Below are 23,062 nucleotides of genomic sequence, written 5' to 3' on the forward strand. Positions count from 1 at the left end.
AGAACAAACACATGTGTGAAGTTTGGTGTTAATAGGATGAATCGTTTTGGATTTAGGAGCAGTTTGGTACAAGGTAGCTAATGTGCAAATCTTTAAAGCGCTACTGTTTGGTCTTCCGATGGTCGTAGAAAAATTCTTTACACAACTTTTGCTCGTGGGAGTCGGTAGAGCATAATGCTTTTGGTTTCGTCCAAATCGGGCAAAAACTCTAGGAGGTGTGTGTTTTGGTGACTGACACAGTTTTTGCGATGTAACGAAAAAAATTCCCACCCGCAAATGGGCGTGGCCTATCCCAAAAGATGCAGCTGACTTGTGGGCATCTGTGGATATAAAGTGTTTGACTGTGGGATGTTCGGTGTGGAAGTTATAGCCCCAAACGCGTTTTCTTTGCTTTTTGTGGTTTTGGCGCCCCCTATGGATGACATTCGCAAAACTGCGTTAAATAGAAAGATGCAGCTCAATGTACCAAACAAGTGGATGTCAAGTTTTTGAATGTGCGATGTTTGGTTGGGGAGTTATGAGCAAAATCAAATTGTCAACCTCTCCACTTGTTTGAATTTTCCCGCCAAATAGTTCGAAACAGGAAGTAAAAGTGCAAAACTAATTTGTTTAATAAGTCCGGCATACATAGGAATTTCTTGGCCAGATTTTTTGTATAGACTCAGGTATGCCCCAAGATAGTCTCCCTTGAGTTTCAAGAAAATCCCTTTTTTTTTTTTTTTTTTAAGGGATTTGCGCGAATGTTTGAAGCGCTACCGTTTGGTCTTCCGATGGTCGTAGAAAAATTCTGTATACAACTTTTGCTCGTGGGAGTCGGTAGAGCATAATGCTTTTGGTTTCGTCCAAATCGGATAAAAACTCTAGGAGGAGTGTGTTTTGGTGACTGACACAGTTTTTGCGATGTAGCAAAAAATCTATATATACGCAAATGGGCGTGGCCTATCCCAAAAGATGCAGCTGACTTGTGGGCATCTGTGGATATAAAGTTTTTGACTGTCGGACTTTCGGTGTGGAAGTTATAGCCCAAAACGCGTTTTCCTTTGCTGTAGCGCCACTTAGTGGCTGGAATGTCTGAATTTTTGTGTCTGCGTACCAGGCACGGACCTGGATAAGCCCGACAAGTGGCATGTCCAAACACTTTACGGTTTGGGCTGCAGCACCACTTTTATGCGACTCCAAAGAATAATTCCTACTAAATCAATAGGGTTCCATGCCCCGCATTGTCATGGAACCGCGATGCTCTGCATTCCGCGGTCCCTTGCCCTTCTCGGGCTTGGCCCCCTAATAAAAAATGTAATCATACTTGTAGCCATCTCTTGCACTGCATTGGTTTTCAGTTCTAAGGAGGAGCTCAGGATCTACTTTACTCCACTTTGTGCTAAGAGGCGTTGTGGCAAATTATGGCTTAAAAACAAATGAAAGTCCATGTCTTATCAATCTTAATTTTGAAGGTGATTTTAGGTACATGTATAATTTATGAATGCATTAAAAATTTAGAACATAAGACTCACAATTTTTTCATTAATCAATTTTTTTCACCACCCCTAGAGTTGACCATTGGATTATTTACGATGCACTGCATGTGATTCAGCATGCTTTGTGTTGGCTGTAGATAAAGTGAAATCTGTAAGCGGGAGCAGTATGTCAGCCAATAGTCATAGTCATTAGACTACATTTTGTTTACTGAGGGGCACTTTACACTGTGAAAACGTGACAGTTTTCCAGTTTTTGGTTTAAAATAAAAACCCGTTCAGACACAATTTATCTGACATCTTCACCCGTACACAAGTTTTCAGAGGAAACGGGCCGAAATCGCTGTAGCAGCAGTGCCAAGCCAATCGTCAGCGGTGACACAGCCTAGTAGATAGCTCTTCCGGTACAATTTGATGCATAAAACCTTACTGTAACCGAAAATTAATGCCACTAACGTTCATAAAGCGGTTGGTGTAAGCTTGGGGTTACAAATATTGTAAAAGATAAGCTTTCTGTCCTCTTATTTCACCGCATTGAACTCGTAAAAACAGAAGACTTGCTGATAGTGAAGGGGCTTCGTGAGCGGATACCTTCCTGTTAGGCGTACTTCAAAATAAAAGTCAACTCACGTGTGTCCAGTGAAATGCTATTAATGTTTAGCCAGTGAAATGCTTTTACTTTGAAGCCGTAGCCTTAATGCTCCTTTTGTTGAACAGTAGCCGCTAGCTTAACCGCTGCACGCTGATAGTGTTTTTAATGTAGAGAGAGCCGTGTCCCTGGCATATAGAAGTGACACACGTTTATTTAGCTAGAAAAACAGGCAGAGCACAAATCTTTCCCCAGCCAAAGTGGCGGGTGGTCTCAATAACTTACTGCGGTAATCGCTTGGACTAAATTGGCGAGCGTTAACCTATATTTTAGCGCTGCACGACACTCTCCGCTGATCACAGTGATGGTGCCGTGGAGACACCGTTCATGTTGTCTTCTAACTTTATAACTCGCTTGTGGGTATTTTGACAGCAAATGTTAGACTACGCATGTGTGAGGGTGGAGCCGTGACGTCAGCGTTATCAGGGGAAATGGTTTCGGTGTTTACAGGAAACCAAAACCGTTAAGTTTTCCAAAAAATCCTCCTGGGAGGTGATCTCAAAAACCTGCGGTTTCATGCCTGCGTTTGCTGTTTTCCTGTAAATGATATAGTGCAACCGCGGGAATTTTTTCGCGTTTGCACCGTTTCGTGTTGTCGTGTAAAGTGCCCCTGAGAGTAACTTGATATTAGGGCCGAGGGATGTACGTAAATTAGATTGATGCAAAGCATGCCGTGCTCTGCACTGACTAACTGATCCTCTCCTTATCAGCAGGTTCAGGGGAGGGATGTGGAAAGATCATTCAACGCTTCCCCAAGAAGGACTGGGAGGGGACGGCCTTTCCTCAGGGGGTGGAGATGGTGAGTGATAACGGCCTCCTGTAAACTCATTAGGATTCAAACTGAAGAAAGCTATATTAATGTTTTTTTATTATGGGTATTTCAAGTGCACTATCTAAAGGTGAACACAGGAACACAAAGGTGCACCTATGGTTTAATAAGATGACTCAATAATGAGTCTACTAAAATGTAAAACAGTTCAACCTTCACTGCCCCTCTGTCTTGCTTGTATACACATCATTACGACAGTACACATTGAATTAAGAAAGTTGTAAAATGTTGCTTTCCATCTCCTTTTGTTTTGCATAATGTGGTGAAAACTTAAAGATTCCGTTATGAAACTAGAAGTATAATTGACAGACATAGTAGCAGGAGAGCAGATGACATCTGTGGAGCAGCTGTAAGTTAATGTGTGATATGCTCTGGTTGTACAGGGTTTTTTCTAGCCATAGCCTTAGCCATTGCTAGCTTCATGATTTGATGGTTGATAATGTTTTGTTCTATGTAAAATACTGAAAAATAACAGATATTGGTTTCATAGTGCTCTGGCATTTTTAGTGTCCCAAAATGACAGTTTATACCCTGGGGAATTATCTTGATTTAAAAACATATTTGCCATTTGGAGTTTGTGCAGCAGATATTTGCTGCTGCATGTCCTGTTTCAGATAAATTCCTAATGATGTTTACTCAAGTTCCCCCCCCCCCATGTTCACTAATTGGGAAACCTCTTTTATCACAATCATTTTAACTTAAGGTCCAGTCTATCTACTTCATATTGCTGTCTGTCTCCATCTTCCTCTTTAGGGAACAGTTACTTGTTTTTTTCCCCTCCGTGTCTGGAGGGCGACCGTGGGGGGTCTGTTATCCTTATATGGACAATGTCATGGATGAACAAATATTTGCTTATCAGCGCCGGGAAAAACTGTCAACCTCTAGGGCGACATTAGAAGTTAACTGTTTCCCACTGCACAGGACATTAGTGCCTGTGTTGTATCTGTTTTTGTTAATTTTCTATTGGCAGCTAAATGACTAAGCAGAATGACTGCCTAGATCCCGACACAACACTCGATCATTTGAAAGTCCTTACAGCATTTACTTCTATACAACTCAGTTTTTCTCTGCTCTCTTCAATAAATGATATGTGGAACACCAGTAAAAAAATATTAACTTAACTTTATTTTTTTAAGTTTATTTTTTACAGGACAATAAAGACAATACACACAATAGTCACAAAGTCAATGTGAAAAGTTACTAAAGCAGCCCAAACTGTCCCAGAGAGGTTTTTGAAGCAATCAAAAAAGGCCAAAGGTCTGTAAAATTATCTAAATATAGCCTTGCACATAGGAGCTAGCCCCTCAAAGCGCGACTACTCCATGCGCATGCTCAGTCAGCCTCCTCCTTTATATGTTAATATCTACCTTTCTGTGCATTTGTAAATAAAAATAAATTAGGAAGAAAAATAATGACAGAAAAGATTTATAGGATCAATTGCTGTAGATGAGTGCACATGCCATGACAAAATAAATGTTGCCTGTTTGCATGGAAAGCTTGTCTTGTGTTTGGTTGAGGTCTTTGAGTGGGGTCAGAGATCACAGCCAGAGGAGCCATTTGATGTGGAGCAGCAGCAGGTGTCGAGGCAAACTAGTTGCATAATATGGGTCAGATATCAAAGCAAAGACACATGGAAAGAGCTGACCTAAACATCAGGCATCTAAGATGAGGTCATCATCATCATTTTTTCTCAATGACAAGTTCCTTAGCAGAATTCAGATGTTCAAAATTAAACTTTGGGCGGAAATAAGTCATTTTGGATGAATAGTGAATTAACTTGCCTTTAGTGACTGATAAATGAGGGCCAAGAGTGATTGTAGCTGCAGCTGAGATATTTGGCTCTGAGTGGACTGGACACAGTCAAAGACATACTTTAATACCATGACTCTGGTTTATGCAGTCGTATTTAAAAGGCAATTGAGGACAAGTGAGGCTGTTTTTCCAGCACAAATAGACATATTGTGAGTGGGCGGTTTAAATGGCATGCAGACGTCTTCCTGTGTAACTCACGGAATCTGCTGGTGGCCATCGAGACAGTCTAGTTGTGAGTTATTGCTCCGAGTCAAGCTGCGGTGTGTCCTCGTCCAGAGCACAGTGCTTCTCAAAGCCAACAAACTGGTATTTTGACTAGTAAAACTATAAAAGAAATGAAGAATTAAATGATTTCCTTTCCAGACTAAGTATCGAGTTTGATTTTTTTTTGCAATGAGGTTGAAACCCTAGCACTGATCTTTAACATTTCGGTGACTCTGAAGGATTAACCAGGATGGGTTTATTCTCTCAGCATCATCCCTCAAGTATCCTGTTGTGGTTTCGTAGGGTTTAAATATAGACACACTGCCACAACTTTAGCGGCATCTATTAGCTTAGTGTTACCAGATGTAATTGATGATCTGTGTTAAGTTCTGTGTGGGCAACGTGTGCAAAATAATGTTGTGTTCCATCCCACTGAAGTGATTCCCCCATGCTTCTTCATTATGTGTCAGCCTAGACCCATTATTGAGACATATTGCGGTCCCCAGTGCGCAAAGAAAGCATAAGCATAACAATGTTTCTCATTGAAGACGGTAAGCCCGGGCTGAAACAAGACGATGCATTCAATACTTAGCCTTTTCTAAAGTCCCTGTTTGGCAATTAGCCCACATATTTGCTGAAAATGAGATGGATTATGTTCTTGAGATACAAGTATATGTACACGTATGGTATAGAACATGAAATCAAAGGCTGAATAAGATTCATATGTTGAAACTTCCGTTTTTCTCTACAATCAAAAAGCCCCCAGAGGAGTAAACAAGAGAAGGAAAGAGAGGGGTTGTTTCCTACTATGTTCTGTGTTGCAAACTTTGGTCAACAGCCAAATGACTGAAATTCCAACTTTGAAGCTTTAATGAAGATACACCATAGTGTTTAACAGACCCACTAAACAATTTGCATTTTGGCCCTGTTTAGGCTGGTATGTAAACCATTATTATTTGCAGATTTTCTCCACTCCTTGAAAAAGAAAATTAGTCATTTACAAACACTAAGAAACACATCTGTAAAACGCAGTGGACGGAGCTGAGCATGAAAAGCATTTTGCGGTCGCAACAGGCCCCCAGCAAACTAAATAACCACAGATGAGGAATGCACCAAAAAAAAGCGTTTACAACTTGTGCAAGGAGAAATGTGTTTCTAATCTTTTCAGGCAAGTGATGATAGGAACCAGCTCAAATCCTCATCTGTTATGGATGAGCCAGGTCTGTGGGTGGAGGTCAGTGCGTGTCTCACCTAGTACATTTCCATCACCTCGCCTTCTGGTATCAAGGCACAGTCAGCTTGGTATTCTTTCAATGGACACAGGTTCTGGAGGTAGTAGTAGTATAGAAGGGACACGAAAACGTTCTTAATGTAAACAATCCACAAAATCTGTGAGCTGAACATGTTTTGGTTTGAGCACATCTTTTTCAGAACAGTGGTCGTAGAAAAATTGTATTTACTCCACAATAGCAAGGTTTCTCATATTGTTTCGTATTTGTCTTCAGTATTATGACGTACAGGAAGTGGGCTCTCGTGACAAACAAATGTAGCCGAGTTGCTACAATGAATAACACATTAACATTAAGTATAATTTGAACCTGAATCGAGTGATAACATGGACGTGAAGCTGCGGCGGCCAGCATTTTATTATCTATTATGTTGGTTTGTTGTTTGAGTTTGTTATACCTCAAGTTTTGAGTTTTGTGATTCTGCCCGTGTATGGCAGCATAACTGCAACCAGATCACTTCGTGACCCTAGTCATGCTCATTGTAATCTCTGTATTGAAGATTACAGTCAAGGACAATGATGGAAGGAATGCCTGGAATTGCATTTACTGTTGAATTGCTTAGGTTGCTCCTTTAATCGACAGCACCATTTGTGTAATGCTTGGACAATGTGAATGCTCATAGCTTGATGCTTTTAGACAACATATTGGTTTTAAATTTGGATTAGTCAGTTTTAGACTCTTCCTCTGGTATTGCACTTGTGTTGTTTTCTTCTTCTGACAGACACTATTTTCTTTCATGTTTAATTGGCTTAATTAATGGCTGGTATAATGTCAACTATGTAAGACAACCTGATGGACTTTATGCTTTTCAAATAAGCGTTAGTAGGTGTTTGGAAAAACAAACCCCTTTTCCAAATCATGCTTTTGCGTGTAACAGTACTTGCCAGCAAGCCTGAGTTGTAAATCCTTCCGCTTACTTCCCCTAAATCAAACCTTCATGCTTTGTATTTTAACACAGTGAGAGTAATATGCCTCCAATTTATGACAGGAAGGTTTTCGTTTAATTCTCTTTTCTGCATGTAATAATGGTGGTGCATAAAACTATCAAGATCCTGTTCAAACTGCCTATCCCTTCAGACAATTTTAACCATTAGATGCATATTTGTTACAACATACAGATTGCCATACTTCTCTGATGTCAAAGTTTATGCTTATTTTGTCCTATTTTGGCTGTGTGTGTGTGTGTGTGTGTGTGTGTGCGCGCAAGTGTGCACGTGCGTGTGTTTTGGATGAAGAGGGATGTCTTGACGCCTTTGCCCAAGAGGACAAAGACATTCCAAAGCACCCAAAGTTCATTGTTGAACATGAGGGTCAGTCCATTACACTTAGCCTGCAGACCACCATCTATCAGTAGAATCACTCTGGCTGTCTCCAATGTAGCCATGTTTCTCAGCAGGAAAAAAACACAAGATCTCCTCTGATTACTTTGCCTCAAATCAGCCATATGAAAAGCCTTAAGCACAGCTGATGTGTTAAAGACTCAGGCAGCGCACACAGTTAGAAGAGCTTTGTCCATACGGGGAGTTAAAGATGGGGAAATGTTGTAATAGCACAAACTAATTTCAACGACAGCTCACCAATTGGAGGATTTGCTGCTTTAATTTTATATAATTTTAAAGGCAATACTTTTGGGTTGGATTTTTTTTTTTTTAAATGTCAAATTGTACGTTATGAGAATAATCCTTTGGTGCATACTTTTCATTCATTATCCATTTGACTACCAATTATGAAATCAATTCATCTGTATGCCACACATTTAAAAATGTTCTTGGTCAGCCGTTTGAGATTGACCTTTCTCAACACTGCAGCTAAAACATCCTCCAAAGGGTTTGTTGACTCAAAACCCTCCAGTTGTCGCACCTTCTTCCTTGACGTATTTCTTAGTTTGTTTTCAAAATGTATAGATGACTTCTCCTCACATTTTTTAAAAGCTTGTAATATTTAGCCTTAGGTGTTTTTCAGTGAAAACAGCAGGAGTCTCAGCCTCATGTTCTGACTGCTCTGTTTCAAGTCCCACATGTTTTGGCTGTGGGCGAGATGATGCAGCACGGAACAATAGAAATCCTGTACTGATCCAGTCCAGCACACAGTATGCGGTGTGGGTTTTTCTGTTCCACTCAGTCAGCTAGGCAAGCACAGTTGTTTTCTGACCACATACCATGCCGGTCATTTGCTTTAATGTCCCCCTGCTAACTCATATATATACTCGTGGCCATAATTATTACTGAGAGAAAACAAAAACTAAAGCCAATTTTTACAACCAAAGGCCAATTGATTCTTTTATCTCTTGAGATGTTTTTGAGTGTGTTTGCTTCATAGACAAGAGTCAACCATGCACACTAGGAAAATGTTTGTTGCTGCAGTGCTTTCTCATCCCTTATTAAGACTTCTCTACTCTTTGCACACATTTGAATTGTCTGACCCCAATAACTGGGGATGGTGGTCAGTGGTAAACCCTAAACCAGCCTTCAAAATAATCCTCCAAAACGAGGGTGACGACCCAGGCACCACGTTTATGCTTCCCTACAATCTATAATTTTGGAGATGGAAATAGTACATTGGGTTAATCATGATAAAAATATCTTATTTAGGTGGCTCCAACATTTGTTATGTGGAAAAAGGATTTAATAGTCGTCTTAATAGTCTTATTTTACCCCATGACTGTTTTCACCTCTTGCATACAGGCTAAGTTAGGCTACAAGAGACTGGTATAATAATTTAGTATCTTGCTGGCACTGAGATATTGTTAAATCTTATAGATATTGTTTAAAAAAAAATAAGGCCACAGGTTTTTAGCACACTATCAATAGTGCAAAAACAGTGTGTTTGCAGTGAGTTAGCTATGGGCTACACCGGACTGCAGTGAAGAGTGTAAGAGTCGGTAATCAGTAAAATGATTGCAGCAGTAGGATGTATCTGCGTCCGGGGTAACATTTTCATTCTGAGAAAAGGGAGCGCAACTTTTAATATGTTTAAAAAGTTCATCAGATATGTTTTGTGTCCCTCAAACATTCATCCAAACACAAAATAAGTCAGTAGTAAATCATGTGTGCTCATAGAAAGCCAATCTGATGACCAAGATAAGCTAGGATTTTTCAACTAAGTTTATTGTACTTGGTGTTCTGTTATTGCAGACATTGCTCAGTTTGTAGGAATTGTTTGCCTACAAAAATGGATACTGTAATTGCAAGACTCAGACACTGTATATACACTCAACAAAAATATAAACGCAACACTTTTGTTTTTGCTCCCATTTTTCATGAGATGGACTTAAAGATCTAAAATTCATTCCAGATACACAATTGTACCATTTCTCTCAAACATTGTTCACAAATCTGTCTAAATGCCACATCAAGATGCTGATCTGACATCATGATTAGTGCACAGGTGTGCCTTAGACTGTCCACAATAAAAGGCCACTCTGAAATGTGCATTTTTTTGCTTTATTGGGGGTCTGGGGACTCAGAACCAGTCAGTATCTGGTGTGACCACCATTTGCCTCATGCAGTGCAACACATCTTCTTCGCATAGAGTTTATCAGATTGTCAATTGTGGCCTGTGGAATGTTGGTCCACTCCTCTTCAATGGCTGTGCGAAGTTGCTGGAGACGGCTTATGGTGGAGAAATGAACATTCAATGCACGAGCAACAGATCTGGTTGACATTCCTGCTGTCAGCATGCCAATTGCACGCTCCCTCAATGCTTGTGGCATCTGTGGCATTTTGCTGTGAGACAAAACTGCAAATTTCAGGGTGGCCTTTTATTGTGGACAGTCTAAGGCACACCTGTGCACTAATCATGATGTCAGATCAGCATCTTGATGTGGCACACCTGTGAGGTGGGATGGATTATCTCAGCAAAGCAGAAGTGCTCACTATCACACATTTAGACAGATTTGTGAACAATGTTTGAGAGAAATGGTACAATTGTGTATCTGGAATGAATTTTAGATCTTTAAGTCCATCTCATGAAAAATGGGAGCAAAAACAAAAGTGTTGCGTTTATATTTTTGTTGAGTGTATCATGCCACCTTACATACCTACCTACATATTTTGTTTTTAGTGAAGACATGAAATTTAAATTCCTTTTCTCTTAGGTTCCAACTTCCTCTGATGAAGGAATTTGACCTGACTTGACCAGACTGTAAACATTTGTGTGATTTCTCTTGTCTAGAACTTTGACTTCTTGAACTCCTCCCTTTTGCCTCAAACCCCTGCTCTAATGAGGAACGTTGCTTGCACTTCCGGGAAGGATGCTCAAGTTATTCCCAAAATGTGTACACTCCTCCTGTCAAGGGGGTAGTTGATATAACTACTGGCGGAAAAATGTAATCTGATCATTTTTAATGAGAGATTTTTTTAAAGTTGGAGTCAGCAATTCGGGAGAATGCTTGTTGTCGAAATCACTTTTTGTCCAAATCGGTGAATATCTCCTCAAGATGCTTTACCTGTCCTTAGTGTGTGCACTGAAAAAAAAATCCAGTGTTATTACACAGACCAGGCTCTGTAAACGGGCGTGTTGCTAGCTACGGTGGGCCCATTTGTTAACATATATTCTTTGTTTAAATACCAGTTTACAGAGTCTGGCTGTGCATGAACAGTAACACTGTTTTTTTTCCAGCGCACAGACAGTACAGACATGTAGAGATATTCACGGATTTTGACAAAGGGATTTTGACAACAAGAGTTATCAAGAATCGCTGACTCCTCCTTTCAACATATTGTCTCAGAACTAAATGCTTTAGCGCATGACTCCAGCTGGACCTGAGCCCTCTGGGATTAGTTCACCTTTATTGCTTTGAGTAGTCAATCATCTGGCCTTGTTCTCTCAGCAGGTTGGATAAGCAAACCATGACAAAGTTGAACTGCATTGCTCATACTCAGCAGCCGTTGTTAGTCAGTTTCAGACTCTGTGCCAAAGCAGACTGATGTAAGAACATAGCCTAATTGTATCACTTGATGGATCAACTCAAGTGACCATTACTCGACGTGTTGTGCTGCACGTCTGTCCTATGATGTTTGTAAAACTATGAGCGAAGAACTAAACAGTGCATTCCACATAGCAGGATGCTGTTCCAGCCGGGCGGGAGAATGGAATCATGTGTTTGTCAGGAAGATCCACACATGAGTAATCAATGCTTCGTCTGCCAGTGAAGCTAAACACATCAGGAAAACAAAGCTGGAGCTGTCAAGCAAGCAGGACTTTCCATGCTGTAGGGTTATGGGCTCACCAGGAAATAGGAATACACACAGGATGAAATAAAGCCATGACAAGTGCACACTTAAACTTGTACATGTAGACAGTAGCAGCCAGTATGTGTAGTTCTATGAGTGAGGAAGTGTTTGTTCCCATGTTATTCCATCATATACACTGTCAGAAATGTTGTTATTTCCTGATAGACCAACGTCTGACAGTTGGGTTGGAAAAGCTTCTCTCCAAACCAAAAACACATTAAAGGGACGATGACAAGTTGTCAGCTCTGTGGTCAGCCACAAGCATGGCTCAAACATAGTAGTAGTGAACTGGTGCCAGTAGTAGCCAGGTGAACAGGTCCAAGAGCAGAGTTTCGGGATACTTGACAAATGCTCTCCATTTCCTCCCTCCCATATAAAGAGCTAGCTGGCTCCAGACATCCGACTAATTGGCTACTGGTGAATGCCACTGTTGCTAGTTAAAAAAATCTACTAACTGCTCCTGACACCAGGGCCAGTGGCTTGGAAAGTAACTCTTCTTACGCGTACACATGTAGGAATGTGCAGGAATACGCATACCCGTTGTTTCCTATTCATTCTGTCTGTTAAAGAAATTAATTAATTGACCTCAAAACTCAAAAACATTTTGCTTTGTCATCATGGCTGTGTGATGTATGAAGAAGCCCAGTCTCAGTTATTCATCTCAAAGTTAAGCTTCTTCAAGAGGACTGTTAAACAGCTTTTTGATGTTATACTGTAGTTCCCTTTTTGTTTCCATTGTAGAAATGAAACGTGGTCCAAAATACATGTGATGTGAATATATTTTGAATGCGTTTATTTTTCGAGAAATTATGGTTTAGTAGAAACCATTTACATATTTTTTTTATTTTTTTATTTTTTTTTATTTGTTTATTTGTTAGGGACAGTGCATATTCATGAACAGCTGTAACATTTACAACTGTAAAAATGCCAGATTTGAGCAAAAATGCTAGATTTCATCTGTTGTCCCTGGCATGCAAAGAAATACAGGTTAAAAATGAATACATATACAAAGGCACAATAACACAAGAACATAAAAGAGTTTAAAGGTGGTCACAGACTTGGTTTTCTTTTGTCCACTGTTTGAGGTGTGTTTTGAAGGTTGAATAATTTTGTGAGTCTCTTATTGTGAGTGGGAGAGTATTCCAATATTTAGTTCCTTTGACTGACAGAACAGTTTGTCCGAATGTAGTACGTCTGTATGGGACGTCACAGTCTCCTCGGGCTGTGGCCCTGGTGCCAGTCCCACTCGCAGACTTCAGCTTAATAAAATCTTTCAAAGGTGGAGGAGCAAGTCTGTGCAAAATTTTATATATAAAACATGCATTTTTAAAATAAACAAAGTTATGAAAATTTAATAAATGATGTTTATCTAAAACAATGCAATGGTGAAACGAAAATGGCTTTTTGTCAAAGATTTTTATGGCCTTTTTAAAAAAGGATTGTATTGGTTTTAGTGTTGTGACAGCAGCAAGTGACCATGTGGTTATACAGTATTCAATATGTGAAAAAATCATCGAGTGTAAAAACATTCGAGCAGCATTAGTAGTCATGAAGGATCTTACTTGTCTGAAATATTAAAATTTACAGTCTTTGTTAATTGTTTGATATGTTTTTTAAATGTTAATGTTGGGTCCAATGTTAGGCCCAAATATTTAAACTCATTAACTAAACCGTCCAGGTAAACGCCAGACTGCTGAAGGCTGGTTGGCTGTTTAGTGAACATCATGCAGACTGTTTTCTTTGCGTTTAGTTGGAGACATGAATCTTTGACCCAGCTTTGCACTTGGGTCATGGCTGCTGTTAAAATTTGTGAAACTTCATGAGTATTCCTGCCCTGTGTAAAAACAACTGCATCGTCGGCATACATTTGAATGTTTACATTTCTAAGAATGTGTTACCGCTTCTTCTTTTGTGCACTTTCACTTACAGTTCCAGAGAAATGTATTGGCCTAAGGTGGCACAATGCTCATGACTCAGTAGGGAGGTTTCAACTGATTTCAAGTTGTCCAGTTGCCTGAACTGCTCGGCTCAACTACTCTATAGATCCCTGTGTAGTAAATAACTTCTACTTTTTACCTTGCCTGTACAACGCATCCATAACATTTGTGGCAATTGCAGCCACTATCCATAAATAATGAAAATGTGTGTGCCTTCCCATTTAATAAGATATGACTTTAAGAGAGGGTGTGTGATGTTAGTCATCATATTTAAGGTTTGTCACAGAAAACATCCCTCATTTAGTTTTGGATTAGCACCCTATGTTGAGCTCCTGTGGTCAGGTGTTTTTCTACTAGTTTTGCTGTGAGCACAATTTTTATTCTCCATTAATGGGGCTACCTTCTCTTTGCATGTCCAGTCCAGTTTTCAAAAAATTTTAGAACATAAAATCTCCCTTTTGAAAAATGGCACATGTCAACATTAGCTTATTGCGTGGTTTCATAAGCAGAACATCTTATCCAAAAATATTAATCAGGAACAAGGCACCTTTTCACATGTTGTCAAAAGCACCCTTCTGTGTTCATACAAACTGACTCGTATTGCACATAATTACTCTTCACACTGTAATGAGTGTGTATTCAGGAGAGGAACATAACATGTGGCGCGCTTGAACTGATCTGAAGGGCAGAAGTGAGATTTAGACTGATGGTAAATACTGTAACTAAGCCCGGGCCCCCACAAGGCAACGGAGGAAGCACCTGTTCCGCAGCCTGGTCATTATCAGCCATTATCTTACTGTGCTGTAAAGGCCGGGGATCAGCAGGCTGACGCAGGACAGCCATTGTACTGATCTACAACCTCGGGACAAAGTTGTTTACCCTGCTCTTTCATTCATCACTCCATGTGCTCAGAGCAGTGTTTTGATCTTTTGTGTTTACTTTTTACAGATGTGATTTAAAAAAAGCCTATTTACCTACCGTCAGCTGATACAGGCTAAAAAAGGCTATAGCAATGGTGTTGATAAAATTGGATTTAACCAAAATACTGAATAAATATTAATAATACCATTTTGGTCCCAAGTATATAAACTTTTATGCAATTGAACTATACTGTACTTAAACTTATTCTTAATATCTCCCTATGTTTCAGTGTTTTTTTTCTCCACTTAATGGCTGTATGTAAAGAAGTGTATTTGAAAATGTCTGACTTTGGCACCCCCCAGTGACACTTAAATAAAGGAAGGCACTGTAGCAGACTGGAATCCTTGGCATTAACCCACCTGACATGGGGACACAACTTCAGGTTCCTCTTTATTTGCTCTATAATACAGCACATGTGTACAGATTAATTGCCAGGTTACTGTCAGGCAAATGCAGGTGAAGTGAAGCCAATTGCACAACTACAGGCAGTCTTGCTTTGGAGGCCAGATGGAACCCTGCAGCAGGTGCTGGGGAAGCTTCATGGTTCTTGGTAAGGTCGAAAGGGCAAGTTAAGTCCCAGCAGACCCAACGTAGGACAGTCACAAAAGCTGGAATCGAAAAAAGGTTATGGTCTGTTGGTGTTTTGTTGATATTTGGCACACATGTGGGAGAGCAGAGACATTGTACACTGCCTGTCATTTTTTTACAGCTCGCTTGCCACTGGATATAAGTTATTTAAAAAAAATATATATATGCACCTAGTGTTGGAACTGACCAAGCCTTCTTATCCATACTCAACATAATATTTGTTGTACCTATAGTCATTGTCACTTTTCTACCAATACTTGAGCTAAATTCATAATGGTTTACGTTGCAAACCCAATCAGCCAGATATTTGTCAAACATAATACACCTTGCATGAGTTGTGAAAAATATGTACAAGATTTAAGGTATGTCAAGGCCATGTAATAACTAGACTGTAATAACAAACTGCGTTGCCACTGTCTATGATTAACCCAGTTGAACATGCTTTGACATGATGGACTGTGTCTTTCTGTGGCAGAAGTCATTGATTGTTTTTGCTAAAATGCTGTAAGCTGTACACTGTGCCTCTACGCTCAACCACTCAACCACTTTTGACAGATTCCCTCGCAGCAATAGGAGAATTTATTGAATTATGCCTGTTTTCATACTAACCTCCTAGCAAACCGTGCCGGGAAAATCCATTGGACTTTCCTTTAGGGGAATTTTCTACGATTAACTTTATTTCACAGCCGATTCTTTCCTGAACTATGATTCAACTCAGAAATGTTTGGAAGATATGGTGTTTATTAACCTACTTTTGAGAAAAACCTGAAACATAATGAAGTCCATTTATTGTTTGCGACATTCTTGCCAACCTCAAACATCAGACGCTTCATGTTTAGCCTAAAGGAGTAGAGTAGACGGAGCAGGATGAATCTATCCAACAGTGGATTGATTACATAGGAATGCGTGATTCTCTAACGGGTCCCGTTTATGTGCCTCTTTATGCATTTCTGCTTTTTAAGTTGAATTTAGTGAAATGGTCGTATGTTTTTAATATATGTTTTTTTTTTTAAATAAGCCCAAGTATTCGCCCTAAAGTGAATATATCTTCCTGGGGGATGTTGGGGAAATGGAGTTTCAGCAAAGATGTCCTTATGATCATGATTCTGGACTGTGTGTAGCTAAAAAAAACTTTACATTGGCACTAAAAATACATCTTGATCCCCCCCCCGGTGTAACATTTCCAACCCATATGGCATTTATGAAGCTTGAAATTTTGTGTACAGTATAGTTTGCTGTATTTTGTGAGATGACTCTTCCAGTTCTGCCTGAATAGACATTTATGCGGTCCATCATGGTCATCTAAAAATATCTATCTCTAAAGTGAACCATATGGACCGGGGTATTGCATAACAGATGTGCAAAGGGAAACCAGAAGTGTTGGTGACAGTGGGGAAGCTGGTGGTGGAATGGGGGAGCTTTCTGACAAGATTTGTTGCAGTGAAGTTACTCAAACTGCAACCACTAAATAGTATTTGGATAACTGTGCTGTTATGGTCATTTTGTTGACAGTTTATTTTTTTGCTGACCTTGGAGATGGATAAGGTGGGAGGGCGAGCGCATCCATGTGTGTACGGCGCGCTAAACAGGACTCTGATTGTTTTGTCCGTTGCTCATCCTGCAGACCTGATAAAGCAGTAGCTCTCTGGGCAGGCAGCACGCCATTGACCTTCTCACCCCCCGCCAATGCAGTCCCTCCCTGGCCCTTGACACCTCTCTCACTTCACTCTCCGTCATTGTTTTGTCTTCCTGGCATGCGTCTCTTTAACACATGAATGGGGGAAAGAACAAGGTAAAGGGAAGAGGATGATTGTAGTGCACGGTGTACTAGTGCACATCTGCTGCCAAGTTTCCTGACCACATTCTCTGACTGGACATTAACAATGCATCCAGGTTCTGTCTACAGCTGAGCTCACTAGTATTGTTTCAGAGGATTATACTTGGATTTCAATCATGTGCATTCACTTTCTTTCCTTTTTAGTATTACCTCAAAGATTTGTGATTATACTTATTTTTCAATGTATTATTTTTTATTTCTATTATTTTTAATGAAATGCTGTCATTCCATCCAAAACATATTTGTAAATTGTAGACATGGTGGTAGCGTTGGACGTGTTTTATTTTTGCTGATACTCAGATGTAGAGGAGGACACAGCTTAGTACTATGCACATTTTATTACTCTGGAGGAAAAAAAACATGGAAGAACTTAAGTGGCTGTTTTCATTTGGGTTTGTAACCTAACTAAATGAACGAGTGATTTTGCGGGATTGAGCTCATATGTGGTAACGGGAACTCTTTAAAGGTTTTATGACCCCTTCAAGTTCTGTTTTCATTTTGCCAAGTACATTGCTCTAAAATGTTGGGGTCATCGTTTAAAACAGAGCAAACGTGTTTTTCGAGTCATGTTTTGACTGTGTCATACAAGAGTAAAACAACATTGAGATTCTCTGTCTCTATGTCCTGAGTCATCCTTAGTAATGACTGTCTGCCGCCCAAGTTATATCTGGCCAACACCCCCCTGGCATTAATGTTCTGTCACGGTATAAGAATGTAGCCCTGACCCGATCAAGCAAAGCCTCAGTGTTTTATTTTGTTGCATGCGCTTCTTCAGGCACTCTAGTGTGACGATGCTTTGCAGGTCAGACTGCAGATCCAGTGTCAGTGGCTGAGCAGGTGAACAGTGCAGTTGGTCTGGAGTCAGTCATGCCAGGCTGCAGCACAGCATGTGATGCAGAGGGTTTAGCTGGGGGGCAGCAGTTTACTGGGCATTGACATTAATACAGCTAGTGTGTCCCAGAGTTCCTTTGTCACTTGACTAAGGTCTAATTCGGGATTGGGAGATGTCCTTTCGTGTGTGTGTGTGTGTGTGTGTGTGTGTGTGTGTGTGTGTGTGTGTGTGTGTGTGTGTGTGTGTGTGTGTGTGTGTGTGTGTGTGTGTGTGTGTGTGTGTGTGTGTGTGTGTGTGTGTGTGTGTGTGTGTGTGTGTGTGTGTGTGTGTGTGTGTGTGTGTGTGTGTGTGTGTGTGTGTGTGTGTGTTCTCTTCTAAATCCAGTTTGTCACGACTAATTTGAATTTTTGACCCTAGGAATGAGGACATATTGCATGGTCCTCACTTTGGGATGGACCTTCAAAGGTCAGACTCTTGTTGCTACAGACTTGTTTCTTGTATGTCATATTTTATGATTGTCTATACTAAAAAAAATAATAATGGCAAGCCATAAAAAAGGGGGTTCAGACTTGGTTTGCAGGTATAGGAAAGAATTATATTTAGGTCAGGATTAGGGCATTCCGTTGTGGTAAAGGGTTAGTGAATGCATTATGTCAATGATGATCCTCACAAAGATAGAAGTGTGTGTGTGTGTTGTATAAAGGTTATGTTTCTTACATGTTGATTGACCTTCACACCAGTTGGACTGCATTGGATATGTGTCATGCTATAGCAAAATTTACAACACCGCTAGTGTCTAAAGCTGTCAGTCAGTGCTTTCACTTGTTTCTCCCTTAGCTTTGCTGCTAATGGTCTTCCTGTCCAGTGTCATTCCCTTTCTTTAGTTGCAGAATGTAACACAGCAGCACAATAATGCAGAAAGAAAAAAAAGGCCCCAGAGACTAGATTTTTCCTGTAGTTATCACAGTTTTACAGCTTAACATTTTTAATGTTTTTGGTAGAATTGCTTCCATTCTTCATTCTGTTCTTTGAATCTCAAACTTCACATCTTTATGCATTCTACCTGCTAGGACCAACATCAGAAATGTGTGTTTATTAGGGCTGTGTCAAAAAATCGATATTGCGATATATCGCTATTCTTAGTTTCGCAATATCAGTATCGATTTTTATAACTAAAAATATATATTTTTTTTTTTGCTTTTCAAGGCTTTATTGACAGTGCAGATACACAGATATGAAATGGGGCAGAGAGGGAATAAAATGCAGAGAACAACCATTGGTGAGATTCAAACCCATGTCTGCTGTGAGGCCTGAGCCTAGGATACTGACTATTGAAGTTAGATCAATTTTGTTTATAAGAATACTTAAGATTCACTGTGTCACAAAAGCACACTGATGTGTTTTCATTTTCAGTGTGTCCTGTACAGTAAGTACAAGAGTGAATTGCATTTGTTATTTTTTAGTCATGGCAGCTGCAGCAGTCATGCTGCAGCTGCCATGACTATCGTGATGTATCGTGATATATCGTATCGTGACCAGTGTATCGTGATACGTATTGTATCGCAAAGTCCTTGACGATACCCAGCCCTAGTGTTTATAGCCACACTGTTTTTGTTTGACTGAAAAACAAATGGCTTTTTATTTTCATCATGCTGGATAACATAATCATATTTTTCTTGCTTACATCAAATGTGTATAGGTTAAATTTAAAATAAGCAAACATTTTAATAGTGGTCGACCGACTGCTTTTGGAAGATACAGATACCTGGAATCAGTGTTTCACTCTTGTTTTTAATTTCATTGAACTGACCCCTTTATAAAGTCCTTATTGGGTCCAGCTGGAATATTTAACATAGTCGATCATTCGGCTTTTTGTTAGATAATGAGTTGTATGTAAAAAGATGTCAGTAGTCCGCCTGATGCAATGGCCTCAGAATAATGTGAAGTTTTACTATAAACGCTGAACTCCCTAAAGTGTATTTGAACATATGCCAGCCCTCGTGTGTCTCCCTGCAGACCTACTGGCGAGATAATGGCTTGATATCAGGGAAGTCAATTAATCCTTTCACCATTGTGCCTCCTCCACGTGCTCTCTGCATGTAGCGTTCTTTTACACGCACGCACGCAGAAACACGCACGCACGCAGAAACACACACATACACACATACACACACACACACACACACACACACACACACACACACACACACACACACACACACACACACACACACAAACATTCACACACAGGATGTTATATTTCTTGTGATCTTCGGAGCTATGCAGTACCAAAGGTGTTTATATCTTTCTTGACAACAATGAATGGCATAGTTGGAATAGTTTGGGACAGGATCACAGTTATCTGCACTTGTCCTTGAGTCCTTTCTGGCTTGTGTGTGTGTGTGTGTGTGTGTGTGTGTGTGTGTGTGTGTGTGTGTGTGTGTGTGTGTGTGTGTGTGTGTGTGTGTGTGTGTGTGTGTGTGTGTGTGTGTGTATGTGTACACACACACACACGCACACCTCACCACAAAGCCGTTTAACAGATTTCCTGTGAGCTATTGTATCTGATGGAAAAATGGTGGCATCCTGGTCCAAACCTCCAGGTTGAACAATCCAAATCCCTACTCCCCCTCTTTTCCTCTCATCCTCCGTTAATCCCCGTCGCTCCCGCTCTCTTTCTTTGACTCTACTCCTCTTCCTTTTTCTGCTGTGCCGGTTTTTATTATTTATGGCTGTGCACAGATCCATCTATCCATCAATCCATCTGTTTTTGCCCTCACCCACTCTCCCTCCTTTACTCAGTTCCCTCTCTTCCTCCATGTGTCCGGTGATCCCCTGTGTAACCCCTGAGGAGCAGTCTAAACAGCGTTTTCAGAGCCAGGGCCAGTTGGGCCTCCAGCAAAAACAAAGAGAGACCAGACACAAACACTCTTCTGCCCCCCTGCCTGCCTCCCATATTTGGCCCTGTGATCTATTATGTGCCACTCTCATGTTCAGAGGTTGTCTCTCACACAATCAATTCTCCATTTCTCCGTCATCTATTATTAACCTATCATCTCTCTTTCCAGTAGTAGTTTTTCATTTTGCTTTATGAAACCATATTGCAATGGGTTTGTTCCACACTTTGCAGATGTTTTGTTTCTGGATCTATTATGACTCACGCTGTGCCTATGAGACCTAACATCAGTTTGAGATGATTTTTATTATAGTTAGTCTTTCTAGAGTTTAAGTGCCTGCAATTTGCTGAAAATATCTCTATCTTGTCATGCATATAAAAAATTGATTTGTGTGTTAAAATATGAAAAAATTTGGTTATTCCAGGAATATTTTTGGAAAATCGTGACAAACTCATGGGGGTTTCAGAACACAAGTACTTTACTCACTTGTGTCTGCGCCGGTTTAGCCAATAACTTTGAGACTGAATCCTTAATTGAAACAGAGTCTCAGTTTTTAAGCATAATTTAATTTACTGTGTTGGCAGCTAGATTCTGTGTATTTTGTGTTTTTTACGCTAGCCATAGTGAAAATGTTTTTTTTTATGATCAGGCATGTTTTTTCTGGCATTTTTGGCTGATGACTTTCCAGGAAAATAAATGCTGAACATGCCACTTCCCGCTCTGATGAGCAGATGTAATTGCTGCACTGAAACAGGACATCCTGTCTACGCTCCATGGGGGGGGGGGGGGATTACACTAGCCACAGAAATATGCTGATGCCCTGTCCATTTAGGGTTTGAACGGGCTGCCAAAAGGAAGTGTCAGTGGACATAATCACCGCGTACACTTTTTAACTATTTCAAATATGATTAGATATCAAACGACTATAAAGCATAATTCTTCTCTAGATAAGATGGTTTTCTCGTTGCTGGCTCAGTCACAGGGATGCTGTGAATATGAGATGTGTTCATTATCATTATGCATTATTCTCATGTAATTTTGTGTTTTATTGAATATCTTTTCAGTTCTGCCAGCCTGGAGGTTGGAGGCTGTCCAGGGATCGAAAATCACCCACCTTCTTCACTGTTGTGCTGACAGATATCGATTCAGACCGACACTACTGCTCCTGCCTCACTTTCTATGAGGCCGAGGTCAATTTGCAGGTAATACTGAAACGCATGCGCACGCGCACACACACACACACACACACACCTCTTCCAGGACTGAGTTGTCTGTAAACATCTTTATGCGAGTTAGTTTTTGCTTTTTTTTTTAAATATTTTTTGGGCATTTGTATGCTTTATTGATAGTGTAGAGACAGAGTTGAAATGGGGCAGAGAGGGGAGTGACATGCAGAGAACGACCGCGGGCTGGAATCGAACCCTGGTCCGCTGCTGGCCGAGGCCCATGGGGGGGACGCCCTACCAACTGAGCCAAGGGCACCCCCCTTTTTTTCATTTATGTATGAACTCATTTGTTTATCCTCTCTTATAACTTGATGTTTTCCAGGGTCACAGGAGGCTGTAGCTTGTCCCAGAATTCACTGAGTGGGGAGGTTTTCAGGGCTAACAACAGACTATAACAATCACTTTCTGTTCATTTGATTTTAGGAATGTTTAGAGTAAACAGGAGCACCATTTGAAAACGGTACAGAGAGCTGAAAGGTGTTAACCACTGAGTCGCATCAGTCCCCATTGTGTGTCTCTCATGATTCTCAGAAGCCGTCGGGATATTGATACGTGATGGTTCTTCATTTTTATTTTTTGTTTTCCATTTTACATAGCCTTTAGAACTTTTATTACTTTAGGGAAGGCCTGTCGTGTGCATGATGTCTTCCAGGATTTGAGGCATTAGTAGAGGACAAAAGCCTTCAATCAAACGTAATCTGTCTGATTAATGCTGTTATTAAAGGAGTGGATGGACCAGTGCTCTCCTCCAGCGCTTTGCATTTGATTTACTCACGCATACACACATGGGTTTGATTACAGATTAGCGGTCACCACTCAAAACGCCATAAATAATTGATTACAACACATTTGTTTGGAAGGGATCATTTTTACACTTATGAATGATCTCGTTATTGCCTCTCCCTGCCAAAAAGCCCACAGAATACCAAGCTAATTGTTTCACTGTGTTAAACTCGGTTCAAGGGCCTTAGATGACTCCTGTCACTCTGCCCACTGTGACTTCACATCCCCTTCACATGTGGAAGGCAGTCTTCAATCAAATTTGTTCGTTCAGCAATGTGAATTTCGAAATTCCGACGTCTTGCTAAAAAAATGTGTAAGCTTTTCAAAAAGGGAAAGAGTCGGAATCAACACTGTAGTAATTGCTCATTACTTGGGCATTTTAAACTTGTTGTGTGATTCAGACCAAGATTACACAAACATTCCCCTGTTTGCACAACTGGGTACATTCTTCCTGTTTTTTGTCAGAGGAGGAAAGATTTCAGGCAAATTCTTCCATCAAAGGGAGAAAATAACTTAAACGCATTCATTTTACCATTGCTCATCACTGCTTGG

At 40.3% G+C, this 23,062-nt stretch overlaps 1 protein-coding gene across 4 annotated transcripts in view; it reads left to right on the plus strand.

Annotated features, from left to right (window-relative positions):
• sbf2 (SET binding factor 2) overlaps positions 1-23,062 on the plus strand; it is a 96,614-nt gene that overhangs the window by 15,629 nt on the left and 57,923 nt on the right. For 2 of the 4 annotated variants that reach the window (XM_080027125.1, XM_080027127.1), the window contains exons 2-3: positions 2,832-2,920; positions 21,566-21,703. In XM_080027125.1, coding sequence (XP_079883251.1) covers positions 2,832-2,920; positions 21,566-21,703 — 227 coding nt within the window. The remainder of the gene's footprint in view (positions 1-2,831; positions 2,921-21,565; positions 21,704-23,062) is intronic. The other 2 variants (XM_080027126.1, XM_080027128.1) reach the window with 1 other exon arrangement.

This window comes from Ammodytes marinus (assembly GCF_949987685.1).
Source record: "Ammodytes marinus genome assembly, chromosome: 1".
Lineage (NCBI taxonomy): Eukaryota > Metazoa > Chordata > Actinopteri > Uranoscopiformes > Ammodytidae > Ammodytes > Ammodytes marinus.